At 40.9% G+C, this 9,885-nt stretch overlaps 1 protein-coding gene across 2 annotated transcripts in view; it reads right to left on the reverse strand.

The window, feature by feature from the left end:
* Window positions 1-3,184: 3,184 nt before the first annotated feature.
* The window catches only part of LOC117958032 (transcription factor MafG), a 14,669-nt gene continuing 7,968 nt past the window's right edge, over window positions 3,185-9,885 (reverse strand). For both annotated transcript variants that reach the window (XM_034894233.1, XM_034894234.1), the window contains exons 2-3: window positions 7,212-7,284; window positions 3,185-6,555 (exon numbers count right to left, since the gene is read on the reverse strand). In XM_034894233.1, the coding sequence (XP_034750124.1) occupies window positions 6,103-6,555; window positions 7,212-7,247 (489 nt within the window). In that variant the 5' untranslated portion in view covers window positions 7,248-7,284 and the 3' untranslated portion in view covers window positions 3,185-6,102. The remainder of the gene's footprint in view (window positions 6,556-7,211; window positions 7,285-9,885) is intronic.

The following is a 9,885-nucleotide window of genomic DNA, read 5'->3' on the forward strand; positions in this document are numbered from 1 at the left end:
TTGGAAGGCTGAGTGAGGGTAATTTTGTTCCTGTTTATTGAAAAAGAAAAACTGAAGGGAAATGTATTGTTTGACATATATAACTTGTATTGTGCAATTCCTTCAATAAAAAAAAAGGAAAAATTTGTTTTATATCTTTATTGTACATTTCTCTTGTGTCGCTCTTTCACATAACTAAGACTATAGAAGTGTAAAAAATAAGCTAAGTCAATTGGTATGTGTGTGTGTGCGTGCGTGCGTGCGTGCGTGCGTTTCCCTCGGGGGCACCAGCTATCAGTTAGTTAGTCTACGTTTTTTTCTCAGACCTGGAGTGATACTTATTGTGCAATTCGAACCACATAGCCAATTTATAGCGTCAGTATATCACAGCTATGAACCAATAAGATTGCTTGATTTAAGTTACCTGTTTAATAATAATTATGCAACCAAACAGGCCTGCGGTAAATGTTTATCTTAGTAAATATTGTGTAGCCTACTGTAAATTTCATATTGACACTCTTCTCAGTAAATATTCAAAGATATTTGTGGTGTGTCAAAAGGTTATGTATTTGTCCAATACAACATAACCACTCATGATTCCACAATTGCAAAGTTTTAACAAAATCTAAACTGTTGGTAGTTTGCATACGATTGCACAGGAGTTTCTAGTGTTATAGCATGGATAAGGTACACACTTACAATCGACCTGCCTGAACTATAATAACAATATAGTGTGTGCAGTAAGTGTCACTTTGGGGTAATATTTCATAGTTTCAGAAGGACTATAATAACAATATAGTGTGTGCAGTAAGTGTCACTTTGGGGTAATATTTCATAGTTTCAGAATCTCAACCAATGGGTGAAGTTATTCCTTCTCGGTTTGATAAAGTAAAGATGCACATAAGGGGAACTCCTTCTGATTAAAGCGTTTGGCGTCATCTTATGGAAAACCCTTTAAATCCATGGACAGTAAAAGGTTCACTCACACAACGCCTTTACACTGAAGGGCCAGCAGAGGGAAACCCAGACCCACACATTGCCTAGAAGCTGGAGCAAGGTTAACTCCTCACAAGCAGTAATATTTAACAGCCTGGTGCCGGTTGTCTTGTCTCAGGTTTTTCTTATTGCCGGAATGGTACTGACTATCTGAAACATCCTGGTGTTTGTTATGAATCCCCCATATAAACTATCACAACAGCTTTACGTGCTTCAAATAATTGCTGATGTGAATGAGGAAATCCACCCCTCGCCCAGTGTAGCATCTCTAATAAACAGGCATGTCCTCTGCCACGGTGACATTTGCAGAGCAGAGCCCCACGCCAAGTTTTGGCAGAGTAGACGTGCTAAATGAACAGCCTCTCTGATGGAGATGGCAACATTAATTGTACAGCAGGGCTGGGGTCTGAGAACTGGGGCAGGCACCTGCTGCAGAAGTGGGTGAAGATGAAGAATGCTGTCCTAGATTGCCCACCAGCTCACCTTAACCCAACCCACCAAATTAATCAACTCTTCAGAGGCCATCCAGTTGTCTGGGGCAGGCATCCAGAGGAGGGAGACAAGTCGGTTTTAAGGCACAGGTCAAACAGACCTGTAGGAGCCTCTCCAATTTAAGAGAAGGAGAGAACAATACCACGCTGCAATAGTGCAGAGGCTCTGGGGTTTAGACTTGCCCTGCAGGATGGAGAGGAAAATGTAGCTCGTCTTCAGCCATCTGTGTCTTTGTCTCCGCATGTTCTCTCATGAGATGTGTTTTGAATGTGGTGGGGTTGAAACGCTGCTGAGGAGGGTGATGTTTGATGAGGTGCGCTGAGACAGAGGGGGTTTAGGAGGCCCATAGGGACAACAGATGACTAACTCACTACTCCTCCTAATCTAGGACAAGCACACCTAGACATCCTTCATGACTCTAATGTTTTACTCGTGTCGGGCCAAAAATACGTCCACCGAGGTTAGCCAAAGTGGGTCGCCCAACGGCTTTTTTTGGATCACAGAAAAAGAAATCGTGCCATCTAAATGATGGCTGTCGTCTAAAACCCACCCTGGATGGCAAAGAGCCTTCCCCGCCAGTTTATTTTTACAAGAATCAAACTGGGTCAATGACGCCACAGAATAAAACCCAATTTCAACAGTTTTTAAAAGCCTCCAAAGACAGAGTAGAAGTGCTTCAAACCCTTTTTCAAAACATTTTTATTGGTTTTATAGAAAATAAAGTAAGCTGTATCAACAAACATACAATATATACATCGATAACTTAGACACCTCAGAGAATCACGTTTAAATCCACAGTTGTTACTATATATATATATATATATATATATATATATATATATATATATATATATATTAATACATCGTACTTATCTACAGATTGCAAAAAGTACAATAATTTAATTTATAAATAGTTACCAATACCTATTGTCTGTTTTTATACAAATTACTGCAATATTTTATTACAACCCATACAGAAAAATAAGAAAAAACAGATAATTAACTTTGTGTTACTCACTTGAGTCAGATTGTTATACCTTTGAAACCCAGACCCACTCCACAGAGTGAGAGCAAGAAACCTGCACAGTCAACTGTTTTCAAAGCATAATTTAATGAAAAAAAGCCAATGTCTCGAGAGCTATTAAGTTCAACTTCCACACAAGTGCTGTTATTTATCCTCTCTAACATAATGCTTGTAAAAAATAAAAATAAAGAAGGAAAAAGCTATAACCAATTGAACATTAAATCTGCAGAACAAATTACAGTGTTAAGATCAATTTCAAATACACACTCAACACATAATGAGAACAGAAAGGCTGTGGATGATGCTACAGCAAACAACAAGCATTTATGACTGGTGTAGCACACACACGCGCACACACGCACACACACACACACACACACACACTCACACTCACACTCACACAAAATTGCATATGGCCCTTCTGACAGTCTATTGTAGCATTCATTTCCCTCAGTGCACAAACATGTATATATTAGCAATATCTTTCATTCAGTTTTTAAAGTCCAATTTACGGATCCGGTAATTCAGCTAATTTAAGACCAGAGTAATTGGTGAGTAAGGCTTGAGTGCAATGATTCCTTTAAAACACTGTACGCTATTACAGTTTTAACATGTTAGCTACTATAAACAAGGGCCAATTGCTCTTCCATTCAGGAATTCAAAATCTGAGGGCAAAATAAAAAATACAAACACATTTTGCAAAGAACCTACAAAACAGCAAGAATGATTAAATAACAGACCATAGTCACTTTGACAATATTTTACTCTTAAATCTACTCTTTCACACCTTTCCACTGAGTTGCATATTAAGGGTCACTTTTTCACAATGGTCATTACCTACTGTAGCTACATACTATACACCTGTATGTGTGAGAAAGAGAGAGTCCTCATCTCTAGCGGAGATCGAGAGATTGGTCGACGGTGCAGCTCAAACACCTTAGAAGACACTTGACACAAAAAAGATTCACTCCACAAGACTGCCACAGCAATAAGGACGCCAACATCAATACTGGGCTATGTCAAGAGTCAGATATATATTTTCCCACAGTTAACCAGTCAATGTACATAGCTAAGCATGTTGAGGATAGGACACTTGCACACAGACAGTATAACCAGCACCCAGATCACTAGCACGGAGTTTTGCTGAGGCATAGTTTTGAGACTGACTGTAGATTAACACCTGGCCGACACTATGAGACATTCTGACCAGCAGGAAAGTGGGATCCAGATGAAGTGCATTCTGTTAACTACTTTCACCTTGAGGTGTAAAACTGCTCCACTGTTACATTCCCTTTTAGAGGACCAGGAGAGTGATGCGACACTTGGCACAGAAGGAGCGCTGCTGGCAGCAGTTTATGATTGTAATTCTACATGGTCTTGCTGTGTCTGAGTGCAGATTGAAGCCCTTCATGACATGCTTATTATTAAAGAAAAAAAGAAAAAGGGAGGAAAAACATGAGCAGAGCTGCCATCCCTGCCTTTCATCTAGAATGGTTTGTTCATTTTTAGAGTGACCTGTTTTGTCCTGAGCAAAACAAGCAGGAGCTTAGTGCATACAAACCCTCAGCCAAACCCTCCCGCTTTCAATCTGACAGTCTGAACACCGGTGGGTCGATTTACACAAGTGATGCTGCACCATTTGGCGGTTACCCTTTAAGGTTCTGGATGCAATTGTATCGCTATAAGCTTGAGAAAGATACTCAACAACAATTAGGAGGAGAAAAACACTTAACTTCACATTATGTTTAGTCTGTGAAAAGCTAAATTTGAGGATTAATTGATATTCCTATAATCTAATTCCAACCAACGAAGTGGCTGAAATGGATACTATAAACAAATCTTCCCAACGATGAAGTCATCTAGCTGCAGGTTACAGAGGATGTGTTTAGAGGGCATCCAGCACTAGGTGCAACCCTTATTCAGATTCTGCAATGACAGTATCCCTTTAAGCTTCAGTAAAAGTCACTAATTCCATTTCACCCAATTCTGTCTCACATGGCTCAATGGGGTAAACTCTTAATGACAATATGATTTGTAACTAACACCGAGGAAGAGGAGGATATCACAGATGCCAATACGCACAAAGACAATTGACCTTGTTTACACCACCTAGTTTAGCTCTACAGATTTGTTTTAAATAGCACAGCATTGACATCTATACAGTGAACGACACTGCCAACTTGTCACTTAAACATCACATCACGCGCTACCCCACAGTACGCGCCTAGTCACTAGAAAAAAGCTATCAGACTTCAATAGTAAGCCACTTTCGGTACAATTGCAAAAAAGATCTCACAGGATTTTTTTATGTTTTCTTTATCTGTATTTCTATAAACAATGGAAGGTAATCTACCTAGTATTAAAAACCAAGAACTCAACAATAGACAAAGTTTTCTACACCTTAACAATTCAAACAGTAAAGCTTGTGTAAAGATTTTCTTTTGGAAATATCCGACGGCCCCGGTCAACAAGTAATTACAAAAAAATGCAATATATATATATATATATATATATATATATATATATATATATATATATATATATATATATATATATATATATATATATATATATATATATATATATATATATATATATATATTAAACAAAACAACTTGAACATATTTTCTCTATGAGCAAAAATTATGTTTCAAAATGTTTGTGGATTTCACTGTCCCCACAAAACATGAGGATATAACTGTTATAACATTCAGGTATTCAGGTATTCAGCTATTGTAAAAGAATCTTGTCATATTGGAATGGCACTCAGCTCTGGAACAATGTCATTAAGACCTGCTGATCATTTTTAAACATTTCCACTTAACCATAAATATGCAAGACCTCTTTGTATTTTCAGTGCATACGTATATTATTGCATCTACCAGTCATATTGATAATGACAAGTTCAATAAAGCCTGTCACAGATAAACAGAAATTAATGCTAGATTTGGGAGCATTATTTCACAATTATTTTCTTGACAGGCGACCAACAAAAATGTACTAGTTTGGGGTTAGTCAGGCTGTTATGAAGACATTTGGAGTATCCACACCAAGAGCTTGTGACCGTTGTCATTTATCCATATTTAAGTCAGTGCATAATAACAACCAAACTGGTTCAGGGGTGAGGACTAACGTCTGTAATATATTATTGTTGTGAGACTTTACAAATGCCAATTCTTAGGACGGATAAGTCTCAAGAGCTCAGTCTTAAGGAAACGGACACAGCACACACAGTACCTTATCAAAAATTGATGACGGTCGGAATTTAATTCCACTTTGTCCTTTTTCTACTCAATATTGCCATCTTGAGTATTCGTAACCACTATCTGCTTTTTAAATGAAATGTTTCAGTATAGTCAATATGTCCCTATTCTTCAACAACTAGCTGTGATGTCCTAAAGCCCACAATTTGACTGTGTCACTTTAAAGCAGAAAATGTCTATTGACAGGTACAGACTGCTGAGTAATGCTTTAAAAATGAATTTGGGAAGCATATTGTTAGTGTTAGTGTCAAGGATTGAAACTGAGAACTTACACAGGTAGTCCTGCGGCATGTTACAATGCACTGACTAGTTTAGTCTTGAAAAACTTCCTCCAACCCTTTTCTGCTACTACGACCTAGCCTCCGTTTTGGATTTGACGATGGTGATGACGCTGGTGGCACCTCCTTTACCAGGGATGAGGGGTCCTATGACAGAGGCCATAGGTCCCCTGGCTGAGGTGACAGGGTTGCGGGCCACAGTCCTAGCAAAGCTCTGGAGGGCCTCATACTTTGAACGCAGAGCGTCCAGCTCCACCTTCATGCTGGCATTCTCGGTTGCCAGCTTGTCCACTTCCTGCTGCAGGAGAGCCTTTTGCTTCTCCAGCTCCTCTTTCTGGGTGACACGCTTCACCCGGCAGCTGGCAGCATAGCCCCGGTTCTTCAGGGTACGCCGCCGCTGCTTCAGCTGAAGGATTTCCTCCTTGGTCAGGCCCCGTAGATGCTGGTTTAGCTCCCGCACTGACATGGTCACCAGCTCGTCGTCGGTCAGGCTGGTGCCATTTTCCCCTGGCTCCCGCTTCACCTAGGGGTGGGGATTAGTTAGTTAGTCTTTTATATCTATCTTTCTATAAGCCATTACACAGATTTGTTTTATTCTCTTCACATGCATGTAATCTATAACTCATACGGATACCTATATTTTCATTTTTCTTTTTTAAAACAAGATTACTTAGGTTGCTGTTGCAGTTATGAAATAAAGAGACCGATCAGTGTGACGCTACAAACGAATGCGCATTGATTGACTGACTGCTCCTACAATTAAGTTGAAAAATAGTTTGTCCTTCCGCTCTCTAGTCACACACACACACACACACCCCCACACACACACACCCCCCTCAGGTGAGGTCTACATGTAGAGTTAACACCCCTGACGTCATTGTCATCATCACCAACATTAACATCACGTCAACATGATCAACAGTAATTGTAATCTGCATCATTTGAATATAGGTATCCGTATGATTATAAATTACATGCATGTGAAGAGGATAAAACAAAAATCTGTGTCATGTCTTCAACACCCTGGCCCCCAAATTGACCTGTAAAGGGCAATTCATACATTTATGCATGGGAAGCCTACACTCAAGTCCTTTGTGACAATCTTGAATAATTTATATATATATATATATATATATATATATATATATAGATAGATTTAAAATCATACATGCTAATTACCTTCAAGGCCTTGTTTCCCTTGTTTATGGTAGTCATGCCACGAGAGCCGCGTCCACCTATACTGCTGCTTTGTCTGTGGGTAAGAAATGTCCCCATCAGTATATAGAATAATGCCAGCAGACAAAAAACTTGGAGGAATGATGAAAGGAGGAACATTTCTGTGAAATAAGAATGTATTTTCTGGCAAAGATGCTACAGCATGACAAAGTCCTTGAAATACACAGGCACAAAGTGGGTCAAGGACTTATGACTTTCTTACAACGGACGCAAAGTCCGTTCAGCAAGTGGTACTGTACTGGACTATTGCTGCACCTGTCACTTTGAACAAATACCTTGGTGGTATGTATTTCCCCCTCCACCATTGGTCTCTCACTTGAATCCTGCACTGAATTCAAACATCAGACATTTAGTTGACTGGCAGCGAATCACAAAGATTTCTTGGAACACAAAAATATTTGTTAAGTGCAGCCGCTGAAAGCACAAACAGAGGATGTGGATGATCTAAAGCAAAGCCTTTAGCCTTTCTGCTGTACATACAACCTCAGCTAAAACATATCACAGAGGGACACAGGGCAGGCTTTCATCTACTGTACAAGCTATCCAGTCACACCTGTCTAGACAGGGCTGCAGTGCAGTTTATTCTGTCATGCCAGTACTGAGGGAACACCAAGAGAAGCTTTGCAGACGAGACATCTAACCTACGGGTGTTAAGACAGACATAAGACGGGGTGCCTTCCACCGTGTGAGCTCTGCCACAGGATATGTACGTACACCCACACCCACACACACTAGTGGCCCTGAGTGCTTTACACTACACACAATACGTGCAGTGTCAGCGACACAGGCACCCACCACAGTCAGCCTAGCCAGCACTTTGCCTCTGTAAGCTGATTTACACAGCCCGGCAGTGTGTGTTTGCACTGAGCACATAAACAAATGCATGTGGGCTCGTACAACTTTATAGCAGGAAACAAAGGAATCCCCAAAAAAATGAGTTGTAGCTCTGAAGTGCAGTAAAATGGCCAGGATATTTCCATGGCAACAAACGGGTGATACAGGTGAACCGGTCACCTGAGCCAAACAGGCAGAGACAGACGCTTGTTAAAAACGACCTGAATATGACACTATCACACAGGCTGGGGACATAACATGAGGTCAGATTGTGACTCGCATTCTTGATGCTTTTTCTTCAAAAACTCCTCTGGCTTCTCATAAAACGGCAATGTTTCCCAGTGCAGCAGATGCCAATATAAAAAAAAAAGCCTTTCACGTTCTTCAGAGGACTTTTTAAATGTGATACTTGCATCTCTGTTGAGTTGGCTATGAATAGCTGACTGATAGTAACACCTACCTTTCACCGGCCATTGTGGTGACTCATTTCCAGTAAGCATTTGGACCACAGATGCAAAACATAATGGGATAATGGTCTGCCTGATGATGCACAGATAATGGACAAATAGACAGGAAAGTACTCCACTAATAGCTACTGAGATGAGAGTATGCAAAAACGGCTGCTTCTGCCAAATTTCAATATAAGCCTATCATTTTCCCCTTAGCCGCCTAGACGCAACATTGTTCAAAAACCAGTTAGAATCTTGAAATTGCAGAGAGATGACACATTGTCCAGGTTGAAGAGACGTATTCTGTCACACAGCTGTGTAGGGTGACACGGTAGGCATGGCTTGGCATGGCTGAAAGCTCACCATATGACACTGTGGAATGATTGAGCCCAGGCTGCAACCCTCTAGCACAGGCTGCTGCCAACAGACGGCTACCAATGACAGGGCATGGCAGCACAACACCGACAAGGTCCAATGCACAGCTGCTCCCTTCCACTACCAGGCATGTCATACCTCACAGAGACAAAGAGGCATGCTCACATAAACACAGATGAAAAGAAAGGAAAGACACACCTAGAATCTTCCCCCAAAAACAACGTGACAAGGAAATTTGAGCTGCTTTGATTGCAACAGAATGCCCTTTCCTTTGTTCACCCTCTTAACAGTTGCAATCGAGGACACTAGACACAAGTGTCTTCCTTGCACACATGTACTGTATTAACTCCTGTAACAATGATTACTCCGGATGATTTCAAGTCTTTTGTGTGTCTAGCAAAAGGAGCATGAGACTTATGCTGCAGCTTAGAGCATAAGGCCAGTAGAGGTGGGGAGCAACGCAGCCAGGGACACAGACGTCTTTTGTAGGTGCTAGCTGAATTCTTATGAATTGCCTGGAAGAACGCTGACAAATCAGAGCTGATTGCTTGCTGAGGAGAGACATCACACCCACAGGAAATAGAAATCGCTGAGTGTGGTCACCCAGAGAAAGAGAAGGAGGGGATGGTGAGAGAGACGGACAGAGAAAGGGAGACAGGCAAAAAGAGGGTGAGAAAAGAGAGAGAGAGAGAGAGAGAGAGAGCAAACAGCCTTGTGAAACATGCAAGCTCAACACATTTAGAGGAGCTTGAGAAGAACAGGTTGAGAGAGAAAAAAAAAATACTGATCTCAGCAAGGACCAAAACCAAGGTGCCAATTAGGAAGTTGTGAAGTTGAACTAACACGACGAGAGCAACCCAGCCAACCTTCAAAAGCTGTCTGTGTTCATCTAAATCTATAGAGAGCAGATCGCGAAGGTGGGGTCGGCTGAGGTTGAGACTTGGAGGTGGGGGGGGGGG

The sequence above is a fragment of the Etheostoma cragini genome, chromosome 15 (assembly GCF_013103735.1).
Source record: "Etheostoma cragini isolate CJK2018 chromosome 15, CSU_Ecrag_1.0, whole genome shotgun sequence".
Classification (NCBI taxonomy): Eukaryota; Metazoa; Chordata; class Actinopteri; order Perciformes; family Percidae; genus Etheostoma; species Etheostoma cragini.